Source organism: Gorilla gorilla, chromosome 20, assembly GCF_029281585.2.
Source record: "Gorilla gorilla gorilla isolate KB3781 chromosome 20, NHGRI_mGorGor1-v2.1_pri, whole genome shotgun sequence".
NCBI classification, from domain to species: domain Eukaryota; kingdom Metazoa; phylum Chordata; class Mammalia; order Primates; family Hominidae; genus Gorilla; species Gorilla gorilla.
Genome location: NC_073244.2, coordinates 13,766,851 through 13,794,264, shown reverse-complemented (window position 1 = coordinate 13,794,264; position 27,414 = coordinate 13,766,851). Strand labels below are relative to the sequence as shown.

General features: G+C 58.1%; 2 protein-coding genes across 7 annotated transcripts; both read right to left on the bottom strand.

The window, feature by feature from the left end:
• Nucleotides 1-14: 14 nt before the first annotated feature.
• MAP2K7 (mitogen-activated protein kinase kinase 7) lies at nucleotides 15-11,638 on the bottom strand. Of its 4 annotated transcripts, none has more exons than XM_019015828.3 (12): nucleotides 10,421-11,638; nucleotides 8,635-8,682; nucleotides 4,559-4,700; nucleotides 4,326-4,392; nucleotides 4,082-4,195; nucleotides 3,883-4,002; nucleotides 3,651-3,758; nucleotides 3,340-3,519; nucleotides 3,169-3,249; nucleotides 2,910-3,073; nucleotides 2,295-2,340; nucleotides 15-2,192 (listed from the first exon to the last, which is right to left on the bottom strand). In XM_019015828.3, the coding sequence occupies exons 1-12, from the start codon at nucleotides 10,542-10,544 to the stop codon at nucleotides 2,058-2,060; spliced, it is 1,329 nt and encodes a 442-aa protein (XP_018871373.1). In that variant the 5' UTR covers nucleotides 10,545-11,638; the 3' UTR covers nucleotides 15-2,057. The 4 variants fall into 4 exon arrangements, with proteins under 4 accessions (XP_018871373.1, XP_018871374.1, XP_004059952.1 ...); XM_019015829.4 differs by having other exon boundaries at nucleotides 2,910-3,052; nucleotides 10,421-10,661; XM_004059904.4 differs by lacking the exon at nucleotides 8,635-8,682 and having other exon boundaries at nucleotides 2,910-3,052; nucleotides 10,421-10,667.
• Nucleotides 11,639-12,478: 840 nt separating this feature from the next.
• Nucleotides 12,479-26,054, bottom strand: LRRC8E (leucine rich repeat containing 8 VRAC subunit E). Of its 3 annotated transcripts, none has more exons than XM_063700924.1 (4): nucleotides 25,924-26,054; nucleotides 20,664-20,950; nucleotides 18,764-18,906; nucleotides 12,479-15,831 (listed from the first exon to the last, which is right to left on the bottom strand). In XM_063700924.1, exons 3-4 carry the CDS (start codon nucleotides 18,899-18,901, stop codon nucleotides 13,579-13,581), a joined length of 2,391 nt encoding a protein of 796 aa, XP_063556994.1. In that variant the 5' UTR covers nucleotides 18,902-18,906; nucleotides 20,664-20,950; nucleotides 25,924-26,054; the 3' UTR covers nucleotides 12,479-13,578. The 3 variants fall into 3 exon arrangements, with proteins under 3 accessions (XP_063556994.1, XP_063556996.1, XP_063556995.1); XM_063700926.1 differs by having other exon boundaries at nucleotides 20,664-20,806; XM_063700925.1 differs by lacking the exon at nucleotides 20,664-20,950 and having other exon boundaries at nucleotides 25,924-26,034.
• Between the last annotated feature and the right edge of the window lie 1,360 nt (nucleotides 26,055-27,414).

The window sequence follows — 27,414 nt, the reverse complement described above, 5'->3', positions numbered from 1 at the left end:
CACCACAGACTCGGTGGAAGAAAAGGAAGGGGTTTATTCTCAAGCGTCTAAGGGTTTACAAACGAGGGCATTTTGTTTTAAAAAGGGGCAGGGCGACACTGGCGGCCTGAGGAGGGGTCCATTGGCTGGTGGGCTGGCCCGAGCCACCCTCAGGCCCCTGCCAACCCGGTCCGCCCTCTGCCTGGTCCAGAGGGATGGCTGGTGACGAGGGGGGAGGTCTTGGGAGAGGCTGGGAGGCAGGAGAGACTCCCCCAGGGCTCCCCACTTAACACTGAAGGGGGTGGCGGTGGGCGGACACACACTTATAAAACAGAAAATAAAGTTAAATAAAAATAAAACCAGGCAGCCCGGCCTCGGGCCTGTGCTGGCCCTGGGACCAGCCATGCAACCTTCCGGCAATCGCAGAGGCCCCCATGGCTGGATGCAGGGGAGGAAAGGGCCAGGCCTGTTGGCACCCCCACCCAGCAGACCCCTGGCCCCTGACAAAGGGGCCAAGGGGCAAGAGAAGGTGGCTTTCCTCCCTGGGGGCAGAGAGAAGATGACATCTATGACTTTTTAAACATGCGGCGTTTTGTGAATATCATGATAATAACAAGAGTCAACAGGCTAAGTGAGAGGAGAGGGATGCTACGCCTACGCTGCCCTCACCACGGCCAGCCGGCTTCTGCGCCTTTGGTGTTGGTTTTTCTTTGTGATTTTACGGGGTTTTGTGTTTTTTTTTTCTTGTTTTTTGTTTTGTTATTTTTTCTTGTCCACTTGATTTGCATGCAACACCCACAAAAAGGAAACACACCCCCTCCTGCTCTGGCCACCCCAGCAGGCTCCGGGGGGCACCTGGCCTGGGTCCCCGGTGCACTCACCCGGTCCTTCCCAGTCCTGGACCTCAACGTGGACTGGGCCAGGAGTGGGTGAGTGGAGGGACGGCCAGGGGCACGATGGGAGTGACTGCCTCGCACCCCCACCCTCAGCCCGGCCCCCACCCCTGCTGGAGCTTGTCGCACGTCCTCAAACCCCCACATCCACTCCCTCTGCCCTCCATCCCTGACTCCCTCCGGACCCCTCCCTTGGCCCCGCTCCGTCACCGATTCCCTCCGGTCACCTGCTCTGCACCATGCCCCAAGACCACCTTCCCTGAAGGCCATCCTGCGCGGCCAGGGCCCCACTGACCCCTCCGCATCCCCTGAGGTCTTCAACTCACCCCAAGCTGTGGCCCCCGGAGACCCCAGAGCAGCGGCCCCAGCCCAGCTCCCCAGTGCCCGAGGGCGGTTGGGGCCCCACCACAAGCAGCTAATCGTGACTTTGGTAAAAGTTTCTGAAGGTACCGACAACCCCACGAGAACAAGCTCTCCTCCGCCTCCACCCCAAACACCCCACCAAGTACAATAAAATACAATAAACTCCAAAAAGGACCCCCTGAGATCAAAGAGAGAGAGAGAGAGAGAGAGAGCGCAAGAGCGCAGCCCCGTCCAGCCGCAGTGGCAATGCCCACACCGCCTGGCTGGGGGCCACTGACTCATTGCGCCATGGGAGACCTATGCAGACCCAGGGGACCCGTCAGGAGGTGGCTGGGCCCAGGCTCAGGCCAGAAGAGAGACAGAGGCAGGGAGGGTGACGGGAGAGCCAGACAAGGACAGAGAGGTAGAGCAGGGGACAGAGGGCGACGGAAGAGGAACGGGCGCGTGGGAGTGGCGAAGGACACAGCACGCTGGGAGCGTGCATGGTGGCTGCGGGACTCCGGGGCTCTCTCTTGGCCCCTGGGGGCCACCCCGGCCCAGAGGCTGCGGCTGAATGAACAGCGACTCTGCTCGCCGCCTGCTGTCTTCCGTTCACAGTGTCTGTCGGGGGACGCACACGGCCGGCTGACCCCGGGGTGGGAAGGGCGGGGGCTTGGTAGGCCCGGGGCGGGGGGTGGGTGGGCACCCCCCACTCTCTGTCCTCAGCCCTCGGTGGCCGTCCAGGTCCCAGGTCTCCCCTGGCAGGCAGCTGGGTGGCCAAGTGGGGAGGGGGGCCTGTGGCCATGCCCCTGGCCCCCTGTGGGGCTGGCCGCCACCAAGTAGCTACCTGAAGAAGGGCAGGTGGGGCTGGCTCAGGACGCCGCTAGTCCGCGGTGACTCAGTCTTCGCCATGACATCCTTGAACCAGGACGCCACGTCCACCTCCAGCGTCTCGTAGCGCTTGATGAAGCTGTGTTCCTGTGGGCCCGAGGGGGTGGGGCTTAGGAGGAGAGGGTCTTCCCTCCTGGCCTGGCGCCTCCGCAGGGACAGGACGGGGACCGGGAGGGCTCAGGTACTCACAAGTAGCTTATTATACTTTGGTCTCTTCCTGTGATCTTTAGTAAGGCTAGAGCAAGAGAAGGGAAGACAGATGTGAGAGCGAGGGAGGAGGGGATGCCGGCCCCACCCCTGTGCTCAGGCCCTCCCCAAGGGGCCAGGGGTCCCCAAGATGTGTGTGGGGGAAGGAGCTGTGGATGTCCTCAGGACCCCGGCTGACAGCGGGGAGCAACTGTGAGTCCCAGAGCCTCCTGGCCTGGGGCCAGGTGGCAAGGGCCTGGCTTGGGGGGCCAGAGCTGGCTGAGGTCCCCCAGAAAGGTGGGTGGGGCTCCCCAAGAGAATCGAACATGGCCCTCCTGAACTTGTAGCTGTGCTTGTTGCAGAAGCGTGCTCACAATCTCCAACAGCCACCCTGCCAAATGCCACAGGGCTGGCTGTCCCCTCAGGCTAGGTCCAAACCCAGCTCATGGCTCCCCGGGCACCAGCTCCAGCTCCTGTCGCAGCCGCCAGCCAGGAGCCCACCCACAGTCGCATCCGCCCATCCCAGGGTGCGGCCTCCATTCCCCTCCTGCCGTTGCCTCCCCAGCTGCCCAGAGCAGCGGGCTGTCCCTGACCTCCCAAGTGGAGGGAGGTTCTCACCAGTCTTTGACGAAGGACTGGAAGTCCCCCGAGAAGCCCATGTGTCCGGGCAGAAGCGGGGGCTCTTCCTGTAGGACTTTGGTGAGGACCTCAAAGTCCGTCTTGCAGTTCTTGTAGGGAAACTGTCCTGTTGCCAGCTCCACCTGGGAGGGAGACGGGCAGGGCTGGACCAGCCGGGACAGGTTTATGTTCTCCTCCCTCCGAGTCCCCCAGAAGCCCTCACTCCTGGCTGGAGGACAGGGGCAGGGCCCCAACTCACCAACGAGATGCCCAGGCTCCATACGTCGGCCCGGATGTCATAGTCCGGCTTGGTGGGGTCCGGGGGGTCAATGCGCTCGGGCTGCAGGGGGAGGAGGAGAAGATGTATCTCCAAGGCTGGGGCCGGCCTCCCAGCCCCCACCCCCTCCCCCGCTGGGGGGCCCCCACTCACTGCCATGTAGGCGGCGCAGCCGGCGCTCCGCGTCTTGGCTTTGGAGTCCACCAGGCGGCCGCTGATGCCGAAGTCGCAGAGCTTGATCTGGCCCCGCTCGTCCAGCAGGATGTTGGAGGGCTTGACGTCGCGGTGGATGACACCGTGCTTCTCCTTCAGGTAGTACAGCGCCTTCACAATCTGCAGGCACGCGGAGGGGGGTGCATGTGGCAGGGGGCACAGACCCAAGGCCACCTGCCCGGTGCACGCCCCACCTGGCCACTTACCGCCTCTGTCATCTTGCCCAGTGCACACCCCGCCTGGTCACTCACCGCCACTGTCATCTTGCCCAGAATGCGCTCGGGGATGGGGCCCTGCATCCGCTTCTTGAGCTTTTCAGCGCAGGTGCCCATGAGCTCCATGGCGATGAAGACGTCCGTCTGCAGGAAGAGGGGGCACCCGGGGGAGCTGTGTCTTCCGGCCCACCCCCCAGAGGCTCTGCTCCCTAGGAAGGGGCAGGGGTGAGGGAGGAGGAGATGCTGCAGGGCGCGGCCGGGGACTCACGTTGGTGATGAACGTCCCAAAGCACTGCACGATGTAGGGGCAGTCGTGGCTCTTGAGCACCACATCCAGGTCCATGAGGATGCGCTTGTTCTCCTCCTTGTTCCCCGAGCGCCGCATTTGCTGCACAGGCAGGGACAGGAGGGAGCCTTAGCACCGGCCTGGGGTGTGGGGCGCAGCCGGGGTAGCCGCCAAGGCTCACCTTAACGGCAATGACGTGGCCGGTCTTCCGGAAGCGCATCTTCCACACCTGGCCGCAGGTGCCGCTGCCCATCTCGCCCAAGTTCTCCAGGTCGTTGATTTCTGCCTGGTAGCGCTGGGAGGAGAGGGAGGGTTGGAGGGTCCCTGGGGCCTCTGCCACCGCCCCCTGCCCCCCACTGGCGCCCCCAGGATGGGTCCAGCCTGGCTGGGCCTCCTCCCTCTCCCCGCCATAGTGAAGGTGGTACCTGGCCCCCGATGGTCAGGTAGCCCGTCTGCTTCATGATCTCCTGCAGCTTCTGGTCAATCTCAATGCTGGGGACATGGAGCAGGTGCCGGTGGAGGTGGGTCCTGACCTTAGGTTGGCCACCCCAGCCTCCCATACCGGGGTTCCCACCGGTTTAACCACCCTCCTCCCAGGGCTGGCATGGTGGCCCCTCAATGCTGCTTCCCACCCAACCCTGCTGGGCCCCTGGCTCACCTCTCCATGCTGCGGGGTGTGAACAGGGTTGACGGGAGCCCCAGCATGTGGCGGGGCCGGGCGGGGGGCGTGGGGTGCTGCGGGGAGCTCTCTGAGGATGGCGAGCGGCTGCCCCCATCGTTGGCCAGCGGGAGCTGCAGGGCTAGGGGGGTGAGAACCAGTGGCAGGGAGGGGGGTCAGCGCCCAGCTGGTCTCAGCTCCACATCTGGCACTCCAGGGAGGGGTCGGGACCCTCACCTTCCCCTCCTGGGTTTCCCGAGCTAGGCTGGCACAGCCTCCTGCCCTGCTGGGCTGGAGGAGCTGGGGTCTCCCTCCCACCCCAGACTGTTCTTAGGGTCCCTTGTCTCATCCCCTGACCTGGAAAGAGATGGAGGAAGCTGGCAGGGGAGAGGGAGCCCTAACTCTATGCTGACGGAGAAACGAGATGGGGACCTGAGGTGTCCCTCGGCCAGGGGGCCTCCCTGACAGGTGTGTGCACTTCCTCCCACTTCTGCCCAGGAAGCAGGCCCAGGGCCACAGCGCCCACAGGATGGATAGGCGAGGGCGGAGTGCCTGCCAGGGCTGGCCCAGGCTGTGGCTCTGCTGGTAGCACTGAAGTTGGCTCCCAGACAAGAGCGAGCAGGGCCACACTGGGGAGGCAGCGGGCACGAGACCCAGGCTTCAGGCTGCCTTGCCCTATCTTCTGTTCCGGGGTCAGGGAGGGCCCCCCTCGGGCCAGTGGGCTGACATGAGGGCCTCCCGGCCTGGCCTGCAGAGCTGGGGCCCATGGGGGCAGGACAGGACCTCAGGGGGCCTGCATCCTCTGGGAGGAGAGCTCGGGGGCACAGCTCCTGCAGGGGCTGGCGGGACCAGGTGGGGCCAATGCTGGGCCAGGCGGGGGTTGGCTCATCCAGCAGCCTGCATGCGGGCAGCTCGGGCATGCTACAGCGGGTGGGCAGGCGGCGGGCAGGCAGCAGGCACCCTGGGGTGGGCAGGCGGCATTAGGGGTGGGAGGGCAGGAGACAGACAGACAGGAGCCAAGACTAGGGCCCAGGTGCCCAGAGGAGGCGCTGCAGAGACAGGCCAGAGAGGGGCCTGGGACAGGAGGGCAGCTTCCCGGAGGAGCTAGGGTCTCCCTGGCTGGGCTGGAAACGGGGTGCAGGCACAGAGGCCAGGATGCTAACGTGGCCTCCAGAGGAGCCAATCCTGACACCTCACATTCTAGAGGCCCTGACAACGGCTACACACACCTACCAAGGTGCCCCTCCCACAGGAGCTGGGGCCTGCTGCTCTCCAAAGCCCTCAGCGAACAAGCCCGTCTCCCTCTCTCTTCCTCCTGCCTCGTCCACCTTTTCTCCCCACAGTTCCGCAGGCTCCTGGTGACTGGTGCCCAGGAACTAATATGAACAGACAAACCCACTCCATGCTGGCAGCTAAACCCCGTCCCTCCCGTGTGCCCGGGACCCTGATCTCAGCCAGTAGGAGGGGCAGGAAGACGCTGACCTCAGTCCCAATGCAGGAGGCCCAGCATCGCCCCTATCTGGTCCTGCCAGCCCCTGCAGGAGCTGTGCCCCCTAGCTCCCCTCCTGGAGGACCAGGCAGGAGCAGGGGAAGGGCTCTGGGGACCTTGGGACACAGCCAGGCCCAGCGTTCATGACTGGCCTAGAAGCCTCACCTCCCGTGCCCCTCCCGCTGTCCTGGCCACTGCCGCCTCTGCAGCACCACGTCACCTCCCACTGGTTTTTTTTTTTTTTTTTTTTGAGATAGGTTCTCGCTCTGTCACCCAGGCTGGAGTGCAGTGGCGTGATCTCAACTCACTGCAACATCCCCCTCCCAGGTTCAAGTGATTCTCCTGCCTCAGCCTCCTGAGTAGCTGGGATTATATGTACACGCCACCACACCCAGGTAATTTTTGTCTTTTTAGTAGAGATGGGGTCTCGCTATGTTGGCCAGGCTTCTCCCTCTGCTTCTTCAGGTCCCTGCGCCTCTGCTCTGTCCATGGCCCGAGCCACAGCCCCAATCCCCTTCTGGCTCCCGAGGGCCTGTGCTCCCCCCCACCCAGCCCCCAACCCCTGTGCACCTGGCATCTCTTGAGACACTGCCTAGTTCCCGCCCTCAGAGAGTATCCGAGTCCCGCTCACACCCTGCACTCAGGGGGTGAGGACCACAGCCTTTGAGGAGTCCTGTGGGCCCCCTCCCTGACAGAGCCCACCAGGCCTTCTGAGGGTGGCCCCAGAGCCTGGGGAGGAGGCTGCTGGACCACAGACTGGAGCATGGGGGGATGGAAGGGAGGGCTCAGGTAGGCACTCGGGGAAGGAGGTACACAAAGGCCCTGAGAACAGAGGCCACAGAGGTGGTGATGGCCACATGGCAGCTCAGGAGGGTGGAGTGAGAACAAGAGGGTGAGGATGAGAAAGAGAACGGATGAGAGCGAGCGAGCGGCTGGAGGGCATGTGTGTGCCGACAGGAGCCACAGGTGAGCCGGCTGCCATGTCAACATGCACGCACACGCCGTGCAAGTGCACGCACGCACAACACACACCCGGGACGTGCCGTGGACCCAACACCCATGCAGCCGGGACAGAGTCCCCCTTGCCCTTGGACACACATACTCACAACCACTCACAGGGCCAGGCACCCCACCTACTCTCTCTCCCAACACAGGCGTGGGGCACAGCCTGCATGCCCAACACAGGCTGGCGCTGTGCTCAGAGCCCTGGCGGCCCTGTCTTCTCTCCCCCCCAACTCCTTCAAGACGCTTTTTAAATTTTTTTTTTTTTTTTTGAGACGGAGTCTTGCTCTGTTGCCCAGGCTGGAATGCAGTGGCGCGATCTCAGCTCACTGCAACCTCCACCTAATCTTTTCTGTTTTTTTTTTTTTGAGATGGAGTTTTGCTCTTGTTGCCCAGGCTGAAGTGCAATGGTGCGATCTCAGCTCACTGCAACCTCCGCCTCCCGGGTTCAAGCGGTTCTCCTGCCTCAGCCTCCCGAGTAGCTAGGATTACAGCCTCCCGAGTAGCTGGGATTACAGGCATGTGCCACCATGCCTGGCTAATTTTGTATTTTTAGTGGAGACGGGGTTTCTCTATGTTGGTCAGGCTGGTCTCGAACTCCCGACCTCAGGTGAGCCACCCGCCTCGGTCTCCCAAAGTGCTGGAATTACAGGCATGAGTCACTGTGCCTGGCCTAATCTCTAGTATTTTTAATGCAGACAGGGTTTCACCATGTTGGCCAAGGCTGGTCTTGAACTCCTGACCTCAAGTGATCCGCCCTCCTTGGCCTCCCAAAGTACTGAAATTACAGGTATGAGCCACTGCACCTGGCCCAGTTTTTAAATTTTTGAGACAGGATCTCGCTGTCACCCAGGCTGGGGTGCAGTGGTGTGATCATGGCTCCCTGTAGCCTCAACCTCCCGGGCTCAGGTGACCCTCCTGCCTCAACCTCCCCGAGTGTTGGGATTACAGGTGTGAGCCACCGTGCCTGGCCTCCCCAGAGGCTTTGTTCAATTCCCACCATCTCCAGAGGTTCCCCCAGGCTGGCCCCCTGCAGGGCCGCTCACCCAGCTAGAATGTTCTCTCTGGTGGGAATGTGCTCCTTGTCCAGTGGGCCCCCCTATTGCAGCCCCCCGCTACAGAGGAGAGGGGCTCCATCTGTTCTATTCACTGCTGTGTCCCTGGCGCCCAGGGCTGGTATGGAACCCGGGGGGGTGCTATGTGTTCACCTAGTTGTTGAGAGAGATCCATAGGCACAGGCCACCCACCAGGCCCAACTTTATCGTTCTCTCAGTTACACACACACGGGCATGCACCCCCCCACCCGGAGGCCACAGACTCCTATTCAGTGGGGGAGCCCACCTCCTCCTCCAGGGAGTCCAAAGTGGAACTGGGAGGAAGGGAGGGGGAGGAGGAGGGAGGACACAGAGGAGGCCGGGCTGGGCTGACCGCTGCTTGAGTGGAGTGAGAGAGAAAGTGAGAGTGAGGGGAAGGGACATGGGGACACACACAGAGCATGGGGGCTGGGGGACGCCATTCTGCGGCCGGGGCAGCGGTTAGGTCAACGGTGCAGATGTCCAAGCAGCGATGATAAAAAGGCTGGTACCTGCTCGTTGGGACGGGGCAGGAGCAGGGCTTAGAGTGATCACAATAACTGGATGGGGAAAAGGAAGAAAAAAAACAACACCACGATAAATCACAACAGAAACGACCGATTCGTCCAAAAGAAAAGAAATCAAATCATAAACAAGGAGGAGGGGGAGGCACCGAACTGCAGAGATGGCTAGGAACCGACAGAGATGGGGAGGGTGGGGAGGATGGGATGGAGCTGACACAGACACAGACGCCTGGAGGGGACTCCTCGGGGGCCTGCCTGCCACCAGCCTCCTAGCTCTGCATGGGAATGGCCACCCGTGAAGGCACCCGGGATCCTGGACTCAACCCTGTCTCATCCACTCAGGGGCCAGGGAGGGTGGCCCCCAGGGGCTAGCAGGGACCCGTGTCTTGGCTGGGTTTCTTGTCCCAGGCAGTGTCCTGCACCAGAATCCCCACCTCCATGATTTCTCTGGACCCCCAAGAGACTCCCCAAGGAGGAACCCACGCTGACTCAGGTCAGGAGAGGGAGGGACAGGAGAGTGTCAGGCTGTGAAGGTCAGGCTGGGTGACGAGGGAATGGGTGGGGTGCCCAGATACAGGGGGTACCTTTGTCGCCTGCCATAATGACTCCATAGAGAGAACTAAATAAACTACGAAGGTCACATCAGAGGAGACAAGAGAGAATTTTACTGGGTCAAGAAAGACACAAAAAGGATCACGGGTCGGGGGTGGTGTTCACAGGGTTTGAAAATCTGATTCCCTCCAGGCCAGAGGATTTAGAGACCAGGCTCTTGGGGAAAAAGCCGGGACACTAGATATGGTCAGTGTTCCCAGGCCAGGTGTGTGTGGAGCAAGAGGTACTGATCTAGGATGACAAGGTGTCAGGGAGGTAGGTACCGAGATGGTGGGACTGATCAGAAAGCAGGGGGATGTATGCTGGGTGGGGGGGAGCAGGCCTAGAGTCACACTGGCCTCAGGTGTCCCCAGGTCAGGTGGGTGTGGGTGTGAAGGGAAGGGGAGCCATCACTTGAACACAGGTGACAAAGTCACCGGGCTGGCTGGGGGTCGATGTGCATTTCTGGAGGTCAGACACCACACGCTCACCAAGATGGTGGCAGTGAAACTGGTCACAGGGATTTGAGGGGCCTGGTGTATGTGGGAGAGGGTCTGCTGAGCCCAATGCCATGGTCACTGTCGCCAAGAGGGGGAGAAGGGACCCCCTCCCGTCCCCCCACCCCAGACACGGTCACAGGGAGAGCGAGAGGGAGAATCCCCGGGTCAGAAAAGATGGGGAGGGGCTCTATGTGATCAAGTAACCTCAGGTGTCCCCGAGCCAGGCGTGCGCGTGTGCGAAGATCGTCGCTGCACGGGGCTGACAAGCCCCCAGGCCGGGGGAGGGGGGCGCCAGACAGTCCCTGAGATGACGAGAGTGGTAGCATCAGGTCAAAAGGGACGTGTGTGTGTTTTCGGGGCGACCTGGATGTGGTCACTGTCGCGTGGAGTCGGGGAAGCCCGACCCAGAGGATCACGGCGATGGGGGCGGGTCATTAGCTGGGGGCCTCGCCTGGGTCCGGGAACTGGGCTCCCAGGCCCTGAGGGTGCGAACCCCCCGGAGCTCGCCGGCTCCACGCCCCCCGGGTCACCGTGACCCTCGCCCCGCGAGCCCGCAGCGGGAGGGCGGAGAGGAGCGCGAGCGCCCCGGAAGCGGGGGCGGGGCCTTGTGACGGGGGCGGGGCCTCCCGCGGCGCGCGCCCCGCCCCGCCCGCCCGCCCCCTCCCCCACGCCGCCGTGCTTACTGGGCCTGGGCCGCTGGGGGCTGATATCCAGGTTGAGGTCGATCCTCCGCCGGGCCTCCCGGTTCTCCTGCTTCAGCTTTGCTTCCAGGCGGGACAGCTTCTGCTCCAGGGAGGACGCCGCCATCTTCCCCGCCGCCACCGCCGCCGCGCACCGCCCGGCCGCCCGTCAGTCCGGCAGACAAACACCGCACTGCGCCTGCGCCCGGATGACCCCGTCGAGCCGCCGTCTCGCCCTGCACCGCGCATGCCCGCGGCGAGCACCCGCCCCTCTCCGCGTGCGAACCTCCGCGCGTGCGTGCTTCGGCTCAGCCCGAAGGATGACGCCACCTAGAGCTCGAGGCAGGCAACGTGCAACCCCCGCCTTCGTCGCCGCCACCACCGTAGTGCGCATGCGCCAATTCACGATCGCTCCTGAGAGAGGCGCTGCGAGGAAACACCATTCTTCTGAGGACGGTGGGCGGGGAAAGCGGCGCGCATGCTTAGCGAGGCGAAGCCGTGTTCGCGCGCGTGGCTTTTGCGCATGCGCATTCCTGGAACCTCGTTCCCAAAGCGACAGTCGATCCCTGCTCTCCACGGCGGTGCAGCCTCGGCCTCTTCGCTTTTCACGGTCGGCTTGGGCGTCCCTTCGGAATGCCTTCCTCACTGATGGTGCTTTATTAGGATTCCTCTTGTGCTTAATTACCTCCTAGCCTCCTGCTGGCAGCGGGGTGCCGCCTCCTCACCGTAATTAGACTCCGTCGAGAGCCCTTTCCCTTCTTGCCAGCCCCAGCAGGCTCAGAGTTGGCCGAAGCCAGGGGGGAGGGGACGGCCATGGGAACCCAGCGGTGTGACCCCTGCCCTCGGCGACGGGGCCAAGGTCAAGGCCAGAGTTGTTGGCCAGACCCACATGGAGCCTCAAGACGCCCCCCTTATCTCTCTCGCACCCGGAACGTGAGCCCAGCGCCTGGACGTGCAGAATTCCTATCTGAGGAGGGGCCCTGGGGTTAGGTGCCAGTGCTTGGGCCCCCGGCAGCCTAAACCACTCCTTTATGTGGTACGACGGGTGCTGGGGAAATGTCCCATCTGGAACCCAGGGATCCCCCCAAGAGTGGCTTCCCTCTGCTCTTAGATGAGAGAAGGAAGTTCTGATTTTGCGGACACCTGGGAGGTGGCCAGGGCCAGGCAGGCTCTGCCAAGTGCCCTTCCAGCTTCTGGTCCAACGAGGGAACACTTTGGGATGAGAGTTACAGGCTTGTCGGAACTCCTCTGGTGACGACTTGTGGGTGGAACACACGCAAGTGTAGAGTTATAGCTGAGGTCTTTACCTTTCCGTCTTCCAGGCAGCCTTCTGTGCCTCTGCTCTGAGAACATGAGACTCATCCTTGATTCTGGCACACGGGTGTTACTTGGTCACATGAAATAAAAGGTTACGGGCATGGTGGTTCACGCCTGTAATCCCAGCACTTTGGGAGGCCGAGGCGGATGGATCACGAAGTCAGGAGAGGACCAGCCTGGCCAAGATGGTGAAACCCCGTGTCTACTAGAAATACGAAAATTAGCCGGGCATGGTGGCAGGCGCCTGTGATTCCAGCTACTTGGGAGGCTGAGGCAGAGAATCGCTTGAACCCAGGAGGCGGAGGTTGCAGTGAGCCAAGATTGCGCCACTGCACTCCAGCCTGGGTGACAGAGCCAGACTCCGTCTCAAAAAAAAAAAAAGAAAGAAAGAAAAACAGGGTCTTGTTCTGTTGCTCAGGCTGGAGTGGAGTGGTGTGATCACAGCTCTCTGCAGCTCAACCTCCTGGGTCCTGGGCTCAAGCAATCCTCCTGCCTCTGCTTGCCTAGTAGCTGGGACCTCAGGCACACATCAGCACACCTGGCCAACTTTTTTTTGTATGTTTTTGTAGAGATGAGATCTCACTATGTTGCCCAGTTTGGTCTCAAACTCTTGAGCTCAAGCGATCCTCCCACCTGAGCCTCCCAAAGCGCTGGGATTACAAGCATGAGCCACTATGTCTGGCCCTAATGGACGGTGTTAGACAATGACAGGAGTGCACATAAGAGATCAAAACTAGAACTTGCATAATTAGTATTATTTATTAAGCACCCAGGGAACAGTCAAGACCAAAGTCCCTGCTTGTCCTTGGAAAAATGTCACCTCTATAGCAGGTGTCCTAACCCTGGAGTCCACCCACCTTAGGAAGTCCTTGAATAGCTCTCTGGGGGAAATCTATCAGCTGCCTGAAGAGCTTTGTGTGTGTTTGTACACCAGCATTTTCCTGAGGAAGGAGGTGCCTGGCTTCATCAGTTTCTCAAAGGGTCTAGGACCTCAAAAGGGATCAGAATCTAGATATTTGGATACCCTATTTTTTTTTTTTTTTTTTTTGGCAGAGGTGGGGTCTCGCTATGTTACCCAGGCTGATCTCGAACTCCTGAGCTCAACCATCCTCCTGCACTGGCCTCTCAAACAGCTGGGATTATAGTCATGAGCCACAGCGCCCGGCCCTGATACCTTTACATCAGCATTTCCCAACATACCGTCTCAGGGCCACTTACCTGCACCAGAACTACCTGGAATATTTAGGAACAGACTCCTGGCCCCCAACCAAATCTCCTGAGTCAGTGTTTCAGGGGAGGGGACTGGGATATTTTGTTTTGCACTGACTCCCTAGGTGATTTTGATGCTTAGCCAAATGAGAACCATTGTTCTGAGCTAACATATATAACACAGCAAACAACTGTGTCTTGTGTCCTCTCCTTGGGAGAGAACCCCAGAAGTAAGTTGCTTTGTTGCATGGGGAGGGGGAGTGTTGGAAATCCCACTGGGATGTGTCGTTTCCCCCATATGTGGCACTAATTGAGCTGGAATATCCAGGGAGAGGCAGCAGTTCTAGGGATGGGAGCAAGGCCAGCCAGCCTGCCAGAGACACAGGTGTGGTTTTGGTCGGAGAATGCCATGACTGAGTTAATCCCTCCATACCAGGTTCCACCCCAACTCCATAACATCCTGTTTGTCTCCCCAGACAAACCAGCCCAGATACTCCTGGGCCCCAGAAAGATGACACAGCTGCCCCCCCCATCTCCTGGCCTGGACCCACTTGCTTCCTGTCTTGGAAGACAGTGGTTGAGATTCCAGGGCAGAAGCATTTTTAGGCTCTACCTAAAACGGCCCCACCCCAGCTTCATTCCTCCTCCATCTTGTCCCGCACTTCTGCCGGCAGACCCTGGTAAAGCGTGTCTTCCACCAGGAGCCCCGCCTTCTTGAGCCCCCCACAGTTGCCAAGTTCTTCTGGCAGCGCCTCTAAGCGGTTGCCCTTGAGCTCCAGACGGCTGAGGGCCCTGAGGGCACCCACGTGGGGCGAGAGCTGGCTCAGCTGGTTGTCGCCCAGAAGCAACGTCCGCAGCTTGCGGCAGAAGAAGAGCTCTTCGGGCAGGGCCTCCAGGGCATTGTAGGAGAGGGCTAGGTGCTGTAGGTTCTGCAGGAGGCCCACCTCGGGTGGCAGGGAGTGTAGCCCGTTGTGGGACACATCCAGCAGACGGAGGCCTGAGCACAGGCCAAGCTGGGAGGGCAGGGTCTCCAGCTTGTTGTAGCTCAGGTAGAGCTGCTCCAGGCTCCTGAGCTTCCGCACGTGCTCAGGGACGTAGGCGATCTGGTTGTGCCACAGCCTGAGCGTGACCAGCTTCCGGCAGTGCTGGAAGCTGAGGATTTCCTCGATGGAGCGCAGGTGGTTGTCCTTGAGGTCAAGTTCCTGCAGCGCACCCAGGCTGAACACTGCATGGGGGATGCGCTCCAGCCCACAGGCCACCAGCTCCAGCTCCCGCAATGCCGCCAGCTTCTTGAGGCTGTTCAGGGCAACCAGACGGGCCCCATCATTGTGCAGGCTGAGCCTCTGCAGGTGGCCGGCAACGTCGGTCACACTGGCTGGCACCTTCCCGGCGTTGCTCCGGAGGGACAACACCTTGAGCTGCTTCAGCTCCCGGAGGCTCTCCAGGGTGGCCGCCCGAGCTAGCTCCTGGGGGAAAAGCCCCTCCAGGTGCAGCTCCTCCAAGCCCCGCAGCCCAAACACCCAAAGCGGCACCTCGCGGAGCTCCTCGCATTTGACGCGCATCACCTTCAGGTGGTCCCGCAGGAAGACCTGCAAGGAGAAGGGTAGCCTGGCGGGCGAGTGGAGCAAGCTGAGCTCCTGCAAGTGCACCAGCTGCGACAGCCCCGGGGGGAAGGTGATATCGCAGATGGCCTCCAGCCGGAGTGACTCCACCTCACTGAGCTCAAAGACGGTGTCGGGCAGACCGGGAAGCATGCAGAGGGCCAGCTCCAGCCGGCCCACGGCATTGCGCTGCAGCTTCTGTCGAAGCTTCTCGGGCGTCCACTCGTGGTTGAGATTGAGCTGCTTTAGACGGCTTTCGCTGACCTCGGACAGGAAGACGGCGAAGCGCTTGGAGTAGAGGGAGTCGTACTGATCGATGAGGTGCAGCATGAAGGCGAAGTCATTCTTGACGTCAGGAATGTCCCCCATGCCAGTCTCCTCCCGCACGGAACGGAAGGAGTACTCCTTGAGGGGCCGGTGGAAGAGCCAGTAGAGCGTGTAGATGCAGGTAAGTCCGTAGATGCACACAAAGGAGATGTAACAGAAGGCCAGCTTGGAGAAGAGGTGGGCCTTGGTGTGGTTGCAGCAGAAGCTGGCGTAGCCCGTGACCTCTGACGTTTCCACCCTACAGGCCACCAGGAAACTGATCTTCTTCACATAGACCAGGTTGTAGACCAGGATGGCCAGGAACTTACATACTTTCAGCACCGTCTGTCGGATGTACATGGTGTACAGGATGTCGCCCTCTTCCACGTGCATGCGGAACTTCTTCACCTTCTCAAACAGGGCTTTGGCTTGCTCACCCTCCTTCTTGTCCAGCAGGGTGACAACTGGAGGCTCGGTCACCACCTTCTCCGGTTCCGCCAGCACTTTCTCCTTCTCACCCTCCCCTGCCTTCCCCGGCCCGGTCCCTGCCGTGGCCACTATGGTGGCCGCGGCCCGTCCAGTGGCTGCTGGGCCCTTCTGATTCTCCCCGGAGACCTCGGATAGGGCCCTGGTGGTCCATGGAGAGTCGAAACACTTGCCCAGGATGGAGATGAAGTGTTCAATCTTGGAGCTGGTGCCAGGGAACTTGAACCAGAAACTGGTGCAGACCATGAAGATGAGTGTGTGAATGACCACGAGGTAAGGGAAGTACTTGGCATACCAGTGCAGGGCCGTCTCATAGCACAGCTGGTTAATAAAGCTGTATTGCTGCAGGTCCAAATTGTTCTTAAGGCCTTTAACCTCCTGAAGGGCCCCAATCTGCTCAGGGATCCCCCGAGGCAGCAATTGCTGGCACGGGGCCTCTGATAAGTTCTCCTGGAGCTCATGATTGGGTAGACAGATGATCTTGTCCTGTGTCACCTGAGGAGCAAAAGAGAATGAGGGCTGTAATCCCAGCACTTTGGGAGGCCAAGGCGAGTGGATCACTTGAGGTCAGGAGTTCGAGACCAGCCTGGCCAACGTGGTGAAACCCTGTCTCTACTAAAAATACAAAATTAGCCGGGCATGGTGGTGGGCACCTGTAATCCCAGCTACTTGGGAGGCTGAGGCAGGAGAATCGCTTGAACCCGGAAGATGGAGGTTGCAGTGAGCCGAGATCGCGCCATTGTACTCCAGCCTGGGTGACAGAGTGAGCCTCTGTCTCAAAAATAAATTAATTTAAAAAAGAGAGAAAATGAGGGGGATGGGGAAAAAGCAGGCTGAAGGTGGGAGACCCCCTGCACCCCCCATCTCTGACTGTTGCCAGCCAGCTGTGATTTTGGAAGAGTTTTGCTAAACCTCTAAGCACTGTTGTTGTTGTTTTTTTTGGTTTTTTTTTTTTTGGTTTTTTTTTTTTTGAGACAAGAGCCTCGCTCTGTCAGGCTGCGTGCAGTGGTGCAATCTTGGCTCACTGCAACCTTCCCCTCCTAGTTCAAGCAATTCTCCTGCCTCAGCCTGCTGAGTAGCCGGGGCTACAAGCACGCACTACCACACCTAGCTAATTTTTGTATTTTTAGTAGAGATGGGGTTTCACCATGTTGGCCAGGCTGCTGTTGAACTCCTGGCCTCAAGTGATCCCCTGCCTCAGCCTCCCAAAGTGCTGGGATTACAGGAATGAGCCACCGCAACTGACAAAGTACTGGTCTTTGAGAAAAGGAGCTGGGTTGAATCGTGTCGCCACAAAAGATGTTGAAGTCCCAACTCCGAATCCTTAGAATGTGGTATTATTTGAGCTGCGTCAGGCAGCTCCTGTTTGGTAATAGGGTCTTTGCAGAGGTAGTCAAGTTAAGACAAAGCCAGTAGGGTGGGCCCAGTATGACTGCGCCTTAGAGAAAGGGGAAACATAGACACAGAGACAGACACAAAGACAGAAGATGACGTGAGGATACAGGGAGAGGCTGGGTGTGGTGGCTCAGGCTTGTAATCCCAGTGATTTGGGAGGCAGTGGGGCGGGGGGGGGGGCCAAGCGGGGGTGGTAGAGGAGGATTGCTTGAGGCCAGGAGTACAAGGTTACAGTGAGCTATGATTGTGCCACTGCACTCCAGCCTAGGTGACAGAGCTTGCTTAAAAAAAAAAAAAACTGTCTCAGCCAGGCGCAGTGGCTCATGCCTCTAATCCCAGCACTTTGGGAGACAGAGGCAGGCTGATCCTGATCACGAGGTCAGGAGTTCAAGACCAGCCTGGCCAACATACTGAAACCACATCTCTACTAAAAATACAAAAAAATATTAGCCGGGCGTGGTGGCACACTCCTGTAATCCCAGCTACTTGGGAGGCTAAGCCAGGAGAATTGTTTGAACCCGGGAGGCGGAGGTTGCAGTGAGCCGAGATCGCACCACTGCATGCCAGCCTGGGCGACAGAGGGAGACTCTGTCTAAAAAAAAAAAAAAAAAAGAAAAATACTGGGAGAATGTCATCTACAAGCCAAGGAACTCTTGGAGCTGCAAAAATCTAGGAGGGAGGCTTGGAAGATTCTCCCTCACTGACAACTGACGCCTTGATCTCAGACTTCTGGCCTCCAGAACCAGACCCAGAAGAGGAAACATTTCTGGTTATTTAAGCCACTCAATCCCTGCTACTTTGTTACAGCAGAAGTAACAAACTCATATAGCAACTGCAGTCCTTTCCAGATTCTAGGGATAAAATTGAACATTATGAAAATATGGGGCCGGGCACAGTGGCTCACACCTGTAATCCCAGCACTTTGGGAGGCCAAGGTGGGAGGATGGCTTGAGGCCAGGAGTCCGAGACCAGCCTGGGCAACATAGCAAGACCCCTGTGTCAACAAGAAATTTAAAAATTAGCTGGACGTGGTGGTGTGTGCCTGTAATCCCAGCTACTCTGGAGGCTGAGGCGGGAAGATCGCTTGAGCCCAGGAGTTCAAGGCTGCAGTGAGCTGTGATCATGCCACTGCACTCCAACCTGGATGACAGAATGAGACCGTGTTTCTTTATTTTAATTTTCAATTATTTTATTTTATTTTATTTTAAGATGGAGTCTCATTCTGTCGCCCAGGCTGGAGTGCAGTGGCGTGATCTCGGCTCACTGCAACCTCCACCTCCCAGGTTCAAGCAATTTTCCTGCCTCAGCCTTCCAAGTAGCTGGGATTACAGGTGTCCACCACCATGCCTGGCTAATATTTGTGTCTTTAGTAAGGACGGGTTTTCACCGTGTTGGCCAGGCTGGTCTCAAACTTCTGGCCTTAAGTGATACTCCCACCTTGGCCTCCCAAAGTGCTGGGATTACAGGTGTGAGCCACCATGCCCGGCCCCTGTCTCTTTTTAGCCAAAAAAAAAAAAAAAAAAAAAAAAAAGGGTCAGGTGCAGTGCCTCACGGCTGTAATCCCAACACTTTGGGAGGCCCAGGCAGGCAGGTCACTTGAGGTCAGGAGTTTGAGACCAGCCTGGCTAACATGGTGAAACCCCATCTCAACTAAAAAAACTACCAAAATTAGCCAAGCGTGGTGGTGGGTGCCTGTAATCCCACCTACTCAGGAGGCTGAGGCAGGAGAACCGCTTGTACCCGGGAGGCGGATGTTGCAGGGAGCTGAGATCATGCCACTGTACTCTAGCCTGGGTGACAGAGTGAGACTCCGTCTCAAAAAAGAAAAAAAAGATATGGAATGGCATAGCAATGTGGGGACTCCGGTGCTCCTGGCTATGGAGGTAAGGAAGATAAGGGGTCTGGATTGGCCTTTGAGTGGGGCTCTGTCTTCAGTTTCCTCTCTTTCTTGGGTGATGAGAAGGCTTCCCGACTTCCCCAGACACCTGCCCCGCCCCTCTGGTCACGCCCCCTTGCCAGGGGAGGGCCTCACCTGGAGGGTGCAGCCAAAGACCCCAATCATGAGCATGGCCACGGTGAGGTACTCGGCCAGCACGTCCCACCAGGGTTTGAGCACCTTGAACGCAGGCTGCTGTTCCGTGAACTGCTTGAACTCGGCCACTGGGATCATGCTGCCTGTGGGACGGGACGAGACGGGGGGTGTAGAGAGAGACCCTCAGGATGGGAGGCTCTGCAGGGGGTCCTCCGAGGAGCCGGACACAGGCAGGCCTGTCCTCCTCATCTGCCCATGACCCTCCCTGCCCAAACTTGTCCAAACCGCCGAAGTGTGTGCCCCCACTTCCCTCTTAGCCTGGCCTCAGTCACCCTCCATGCAGACGTCACCACCTGCCCAGAACCAAGCGGCCACTGTTCCCCTCTGGGCACCCCTGCACCTGATCTGACTTGTCTGACCTCGAAGAGCACAGGAGGGATAGTCCACAGGGCTGCCGCCCTCCAGCCTCCTCGGGTGGCCCCCTCCCCAAAACCAGGCATCCCTCTCCCACCCCTGACACCAAGGCCTGAAAACATCTGCCTCAATGCTCCCTGACCGCAGACACTCAGTGTCTGGGCCAGCCCTGGCTCTCACCGCCACCAGGCCTGAAAGCGTTCCAAGGCTCAGGACTTCCGGGGTGTAGGCCCCTCCACCCCCTCCAGGGGCACTCTGGGCACCACCTCCAACCTCTAACCGGAAAAGCCGGCTGGAGCCTGGCTCTGGTTACCAGGGCCCCAGGGGCAGGGACTGCCAAGCTGAAGGCTAGTCAGCCCTGGGGGTAGGAGGTGACCAGGACACCTGAGTTTCTAAAGGGGCTACAGCCCAGAATCACAGGCAGAAACCAGAGACCTGGGCTCTGAGAGGGGGCAATGGGGTGTCCGGATGTCCGAGGAGGAAGGAGGATTTGCAAATGGAAAGTTGTCAGGTGACATCTGCGACCAGGCTAGGGCTGTGCTGTCAGGCTCCTGGCCGGCCCACTCTGTCTGTTCCCAGGGTCTCCTTTTAGACCAAGCTATCATTATTGCAGATACAGACAGGCCAGCCACAAATCACACTGGGGCGTGGGGCACGAGCTGAGATGTCACTCTCCCAGGCAGGTACCTACATCCCCAGAGGCTGGAGGTGGAACAAGGAAGGTGGGGAACCTTAAACCAGCCCACTTCTGCCAACATCCAAGTTCCCCCCAGTCCTGGGAGCCTCCTGTCCTTGTCCAGATAGATAATCTGTAACTGGGGCTGGGTGCGGTGGCTCATGCCTGTAATCCCAGCACTATGGGAAGCTGAGGCAGGTGGATCACTTGAGGTTAGGAGTTCGAGACCAGTGTGGCCAACATGGTGAAACCCAGAGTCTACTAAAAATACACAAAAAATTAACCAGGTGTGGTGACGCACACCTGTAATCCTAGCTACTCTGGAGGCTGAGGTGGGAGGGTCTTGATCCGGGGAGGCAGAGGTGGCAGTGAACCGAGACCGTGCCACTGCACTCCAGCCTGGGTGACAGAGTGAGACTCCATCTCAAACAAACAAAACAAAAGACAAAGATAATCTGTAACGGGACAGGAGTTGGGCCAGGAAGGAGGGCATCTGCCCATCAGGGAGTTATCTCTGGCTTCCCGTCCATCTCCCCAGGAAGAATCCAGGGAAACCCTGGTCCCCTGACCCACGACTCAGCCAATGGTTCTGACACGTCTGAGCCTCCCTTTTCAGTTTGTGTCCCCCCCATATTTTGGGGTGACTCCTGGGTTAAAACAAGGTAGGATACAGGCTCTACCCACCAAGCTAAAGGCCAAGCAGTCCTGAAAGACCACATCCTTTTACCCCCTCAGAGGCCCCCACTTCAGTCTGGGGAATCAGATAGGCAGGCAAGGGTGTGGGTACAGCCTGCCCACACTGGGACTCACCATGCAAGTGTAAAATGTCATCGGTTGGGCCAGGCGCAGTGGCTCACGTCTGCAATCCCAGCACTTTGGGAGGCCGAGGCAGGCGGATCACAAGGTCAGGAGTTCGAAACCAGCCTGGCCAGCATGGTGAAACCCCGTCTCTTCTAAAGATACAAAAATTAGCCGGGCATGGTGGCATGAACCTGTAGTCCCAGCTAGGCAGGAGAATCGCTTGAACCCGGGAGGCGGAGGTTGTGGTGAGCTGAGATCGTGCCACTGCAATCTAGCCTGGGAGATGGAGCGAGACTCTGTCTCAAAAAAAAAAAAAAAAGTCATGGGTTCCCTGACTCAGGCAGTGACTCACCCAGACCCAGATCCATGCAAGGGGGTGCCCAAAGCACAGGGTCCTTCGCACCATGGCCTGGCCCTTGTGCTCATTCACACTCCCTGCCCTAAGCAAAAAGCCAAGTATACTTTGGGAGGCCGAGGTGGGCGGATCACTTGAGGTTAGGAGTTCAAGACCAGCCTGGCCAACATGGTGAAACTGCGTCTCTATTAAAAATACAAAAATTAGCCAGGTGCGGTGGCTCGCGCCTGTAATCCCAGCACTTTGGGAGGCCGAGGCAGGCAAATCACAAGGTCAGGAGTTAGAGACCAGCCAGGCCAACGTGGTGAAACCCCGTCTCTACTAAAAATACAAAAAATTAGCTGGGCGTGGTGGCAGGTGCCCGTAATCCCAGCTACTAGGGAGGCTGAGGCAAGAGGATCGCTTGAACCTGGGAGGCAGAGGTTGCAGTGAGCTGAGATTGCGCCACTGCACTCTAGCCCAGACAACAGTGCGAGACCCTGTCTCAAAACTAAAATAAAATAAAAATAAAAATACAAAACAGCCAGTCATGGTGGAGGGTGCCTGTAGTCCCGGTTACTCGGGAGGCTGAGGCACGAAAACCCCTTGAACCCGGGAGGCGGAGGTTGCAGTCAGCGAAGATTGCACCACTGCATTCCAGCCTGGGTGACAGAGCAAGACCCTGTCTCTAAAAAAGAGAAGAGAAGAGAAAAGAAACCCGACTACAAATATCCCAGTCTGCCTGGGTCACCAGTATCTAATCTGGTAGAAACATACCAGGACAGCTCAACTGTCCCCAGGGGATGAATATGTACATTGCACCCACCAAAATGGACGCTTGGGGTCATTTTGGGTCATGCATATTTGTGCACGAGGGTATAAAGTCCAAGTACACACACTGAGCTTCGGAGGGACCCAGGACCAGGGACCCTCACATCCTGTTTTGGTTCCGGCCATCCATTGAGTCCTCGAAGGATCCTGCAGGGACACTGCTCAGTTGCTTTACCTAAGAACGCTGACCCCAGGCTGGGTGCAGTGGCTCAGGCCTGTAATTCCAGCACTTTGGGAGGCTGAGGCAGGAGGATTGCTTGAGCCCAGGAGTTTGAACAGCCAGGACAACATAGACCCCATTTCTACAAAAAAATCTAAAAATTTGGGCCGGGTGTGGTGGCTCACACCTGTAATCCCAGCACTTTGGGAGGCCGAGGCGGGCGGATCACGAGGTCAGGAGATTGAGACCATCCTGGCTAATGCGGCGAAACCCCATCTCTACTAAAAATACAAAAAATTAGCCAGGCATAGTGGCAGACGCCTGTAGTCCCAGCTACTTGGGAGGCTGAGGCAGGAGAATGGCGTGAACCTGGGAGGCAGAGCCTGCAGTGAGCCAAGATTGCACAACTGTACTCCAGCCTGGGTGACAGAGCGAGACTCCGTCTCAAAAAAAAAAAAAAAAAAAAAAAAATCTAAAATCTTGCCAGGTGTGGTGGTGCATGCCTGTAGTCCCAGCTACTTGGAAGACTGAGGTGGGAGGATTGCTTGAACCCAGGAGTTAGAGGCTGCAGTGAGCCATGAACCAGCCTGGGCAAGACCCTATCTCAAACACACAAGCAAAACACTACTGACTGGGGCCGGGCGCGGTGGCTCTCGCCTGTAATCCCAGCACTTTGGGAGACCAAGGTAGGCGGATAATTTGAGGTCAGGAGTTCCAGACCAGCCTGGCCAACATGGTGAAACCCTGTCTCTACTAAAAATACAAAAACAATTAGCCAGGCGTGGTGGTGGATGCCTGTAATCCCAGCTACTCGGGAGAGTGAGGCAGGAGAATTGCTTAAACTCGGGAGACAGAAGCTGCAGTGAGCCAAGATCTTGCCACTGCACTCCAGCCTGGGCGACAGAGCGAGACTCCGTCTCAAAAAAACAAAACAAAACAAAAACTCCTGACTCTGGGGGCTGCAGAAGAAATCACACAACACACACACACACACACACACACACACACGCACCCGAGCAGGGACCAACTTCCTGTCCTTGCCACCCTGGTGTAAGCTCCACCAATAGCCATCCCAGGTGCACAATCGCAGACAAGAAGGCAGCAACACTCAGGGGACCGGGGGGCAGCCGCAGGGGCTATCATTATCTGTCTCCATGACTCAAACTTGATCCTCACAAACCTGCCATTAAATTTCCACAGACATAAAATAGGCCCCCACTTTGTCTGAGCAGGGCTGGTGGGAAGGTCCAGGAACAGGGGCTTGAAGAATTGGGGCAGAGCCAGGGAAAATAAAACGATGGGACGTATACGCTCAGCTTCCTCCACCAGACACTGAATGCCTCATTTTATCCCAACCCAGGCAGCGTGGATGTCAGAGACTTTGCTTTCCAGACTCAGGGGAGAGAAATAACTTGCTCAAGCTTCTACAGTTCTAAGTGGCATTCGAAGCCTGACCCATCCAACCTCCAGGTGCTGCCTGTAGGATTGCAACTGCTCTGTTCCCTCTTGGGAGACAGCCTCTAATTAAAATGCAGCATCTTGCCGGGCACGGTGGCTCACGCCTGTAATCCCAACACTTTGGGAGGCCAAGGTAGGCAGATCATTTGAGGTCAGGAGTTTGAGACCAGGCTAGCCCAACATGGTAAAACCCCATGTCTACTAAAAATACAAAATTAGCTGGAGTGGTGGTGGGCACCTATAATCCCAGCTAATGGGGAAGCTGAAGCAGGAGAATCTCTTTTTTTTTTTTGAGACAGAGTCTCACTCTGTCGCCCAGGCAGGAGTGCAGTGGTGTGATCTCAGCTCACTGCAAGCTCCGCCTCCCAGGTTCACACCATTCTCCTGCTTCAGCCTCCCGAGTAGCTGGGACTACAGGCGCCCGCCACCTCATCCGGCTAATTTTTTGTATTTTTAGTAGAGACGGGGTTTCACTGTATTAGCCAGGATGGTCTCGATCTCCTGATCTCGTGATCTGCCCGCCTCGGCCTCCCAAAGTGCTGGGATTACAGGCGTGCGCCACCGTGCCCGGCTGAAGCAGGAGAATCTCTTGAACCCAGGAGGTGGAAGTTGCAGTGAGCCGTGATTGCGCCACTGCACTCCAGCCTGGGCAACAGAGCAAGACTCTATCTCAAAAAACAAACAACAAAAAAAACCCACAGCATCTTTGCCAAAAGCACGTAAGAGCAGTGTTGCATTGTGGCAGGCCAGGATGGAAGGCTTTCCAGCCTGAGACCGTGTGGCTCCCACCAGCCCTGGCTCCATCCACCCATGCCTCACCCCCTCCTCCCTCCCAGGTCCTCCTCAAGCCACTTGCCTCCAAAAAATGTGGTGATGAGTTCTTGCTGGGGGAAGGGTGGGAGAGTGAGACCCTCCACACCCACAGCCCATGCTAAGAGGCAGGGAAGAAGCAAGAAACATCCAGCAGTTTTCAGCCCTAAGAGGGGTTTTGTAGAAAACAAGGCCCAACCTTTTTTTTTTTTTTTTTAAGACATAGAGTCCTGACAGACACAGTGGATCATGCCTATAATCCCAGCACTTTGAGAGGTTGAGGCAGGTGGATCACGAGGTCAAGAGATCAAGACCATCCTGGCCAACATGATGAAACCCCATCTCTAAAAATACAAAGATTAGCTGGGTATGGTGCTGCATGCTTGTAGTCCCAGCTACTCAGGAGGCTGAGGCAGGAAAATCGCTTGAACCTGGGAGGCGGAGGTTGCCGTGAGCCAAGATCGTGCCACTGCACTCCGGCCTGGCAACAGAGCAAGACTCTATCTTGAAAAAAAAAAAAAAAGAGAGAGAGAGAGATAGACTCTTGCTCTGTCACCCAGGCTGGAGTTCAGTGGCATGATCATAGCTCACAGTAGTCTCGAACTCCTGGGCTCAAGTGATCCTCCTGCCTCAGCCTCCCCAGTAGCTGGGACCACAGGTGCATGCTACCATGCCCAGCCAACTTTTAGATTTTTTGTAGAGATGGAGTCTCGCTATGTTGCCCAGGCTGGTCTTGAACTTCTGAGTCCAAGCAATCCTCCCACCTCAGCCTCCCAAAGTGCTGGGATTACAGGCGTGAGCCACTGTGCCTGGCCTCAATCTTTTTTTTTTTTTTTGAGATGGAGTGTCGCTCTGTTGCCCAGGCTGGAGTGCAGTGGCCCAATCTCAGCTCACTGCAACCTCCACCTCTTGGGTCCGAGCAATACTCAAGCCTCAGCCTCCCCAGTAGCTGGGACTACAGGGACACGCCACTAATTTTTGTATTTTTAGTAGAGATGGGGTTTCACCGTGTTAGCCAGGCTGGTCTCAAACACCTGACCTCAGGTGACCTGCCCACCTCGGCCTCCCAAAGTGCTGGGATTATAGACGTAAGCCACGGTGTCCGGCTGAGCCTCAACCATTTATGCAAGGGAGAAACTGAGGGTCTAGGGTGGGGGAGGGTGGCATCTTTGTAGCCCGTCCTGGGTCAGGCCCCAGGCCTGCGGATTCCCAGCCGAGTGGTTTTCCAAGCCGCCTCTGCCAGCAGACTTGAAGATCTGGGACATGTATAAGTTCAAGAGCACCAGAGGTCAGGCTTGGTTGAACCCACCCCAAGTGGTAGGTTCTGGGGCTCTGAGAGTCTCCCGGGATGAGTTGTCAATGTCTTCCCAGATGCCAAGGGGAGGGGAAAGTGGTTGAGACCCCCAAAGTCAAGTTTATCTTCAGCCTGTTTATCTTCACTCTGAGACTTGGCCGCGTCTGCCTGGCTCCCAGGACGGGCACCTCGTGGGCCAGGTTTCCCTTTGCACTGGCCGGCACCCCCACCCCAGCTCCTGGTGTGTCGGGACGGCCTGCCCCGGCCACAGGGCCAGCGCACCTGGAGCGGCTCTGCCCCTTGTCCAGACCCGGGGACTCCCAGCCAGACCCCCACCCTGCCACCTCGTGGGGTGTCCAGAGGCAAAGAGCCACCTACTCACCGTTCCGGGAGGGACGCTGGGCCCAACTCCTGGGTCTCTGGGAGCGGAGCTGCCGCGACTCCCGCAGAGTTCCCGGGCGGGCCGCGAGGGTGAGTCAGGGCAGGCGGGGACAGGAGACCCGGAGCCGCCCCGCCCCGCCCCCGGACGGCTCGGCCCCGCCTCGCCGCAGGCGCGCCCAGGTCGACCCTACTCCAGGCGCCGCGCGTTCAGCAGGGTTGGGGGAAGACAGCCGTCCTAGGCTGCTTTGCCCTGGTGGGCTCGGGGCTGGCGGGAGATGCAGGGGTCTTAGAACTTTGCAACTCTGCAGTCTGGCTGGACCCTGGCAGCTGGGGAAACTGAGAGAGCTGGGGACCCTGAACTCCCAAAGCCGTTCTACGGCCACCTTTCTGGGAACCAGGTCTTACGGACCCTGTCGATAAAATGTGGAGGCCGGGCTCTGTGACTCACGCCTGTAATCCCAACACTTTGGGAGGCCGAGGCAGGAGGATACCTTGGGCCCAGGAGTTTGAAACCAGCCTGAGCAATATAGTGGGACCACATCTCTACAAAAAATTGTAAAACCTACAAAAACAAAATCTTAAAAATTAGTCAGGTGTGGTGGTGTGTGCCTGTAGTCCCAGCTACTCTGGAGGCCGAGGTGGAAGGATCACCTGAATCTGGGAAGTTGAGAGGCTGCAGCGAGCTACGATCATGCCACTGCACTCCAGCCTGGGCCACCAAGCAGGACCCTGTCTCCAAAAGAAAAAAAAGAAAAAGAAAAAGTGCAGAAGGGCTTCTTCTAACCCCCCAAGGCCCAGTCACCTGGCCTTAAAGCCCAGCCAAGGCACAGGTGACTGCAGTTTTCAGGTGCTGGGAGTGGAGTTGCGGGAGGAGAGGACAGGGGAGGGGACGGCTTCTCCTTTCAAGCTCTGGCCACGGGCAGGAACTGGGCTGAACCAACGGAAGTTGAGTAGAGTGGGGATGCTCTCCTGTCTGTCCCTGCCCAACACTGTGGTCTGCCCTCCAGGTGGGGAGTGGGGCACAAGCAGCTCCGAAGTCCTGGGGGGCCCAGCTTCTCTGCCTGCCCACCCCCACCCTGGCCGCCCCACTTGGGAGGCCTGAGCTGGGTCTTAGATGAGCAAATCTGTGGAGGTGGACCTTGATCTGTTCTCCATCTGAAAAACCTTGGAGGCCGGGTGCAGTGGCTCACGCCTGTAATCCCAGCTCTTTGGGAGGCTGAGGCGGGTGGATCACGAGGTCAGGAGATCGAGACCATCGTGGCTAACACAGTGAAACACCGTCTCTACAAAAATACAAAAAAATTAGCAGGGCGTGGTGGCGGGCGCCTGTAGTCCCAGCTACTCAGGAGGCTGAGGCAGGAGAATGGCGTGAACCCAGGAGGCAGAGCTTGCAGTGAGCCGAGATTGCACCACTGCACTCTGGCCTGGGCGAAGAGTGAGACTCCATCTCAAAAAAAAAAAATAAATAAAAAAATAAAAAAAATAAGAAAAG

Excerpts from the sequence above, each read along its gene's own strand:
- MAP2K7 (XM_019015828.3), bottom strand. The coding sequence starts at position 10,544 with ATGGCGGCGTCCTCCCTGGAGCAGAAGCTGTCCCGCCTGGAAGCAAAG. Across the intron at positions 2,341-2,909 it reads CAGTCCTTCGTCAAAGACTG|CCTTACTAAAGATCACAGGA; the intron begins GTGAGAACCTCC and ends CTCTTGCTCTAG. Across the intron at positions 2,193-2,294 it reads CAAAGTATAATAAGCTACTT|GAACACAGCTTCATCAAGCG; the intron begins GTGAGTACCTGA and ends TCGGGCCCACAG.
- LRRC8E (XM_063700924.1), bottom strand. The coding sequence starts at position 18,901 with ATGATCCCAGTGGCCGAGTTCAAGCAGTTCACGGAACAGCAGCCTGCG. Across the intron at positions 15,832-18,763 it reads TCTTTGGCTGCACCCTCCAG|GTGACACAGGACAAGATCAT; the intron begins GTGAGGCCCTCC and ends TTTGCTCCTCAG.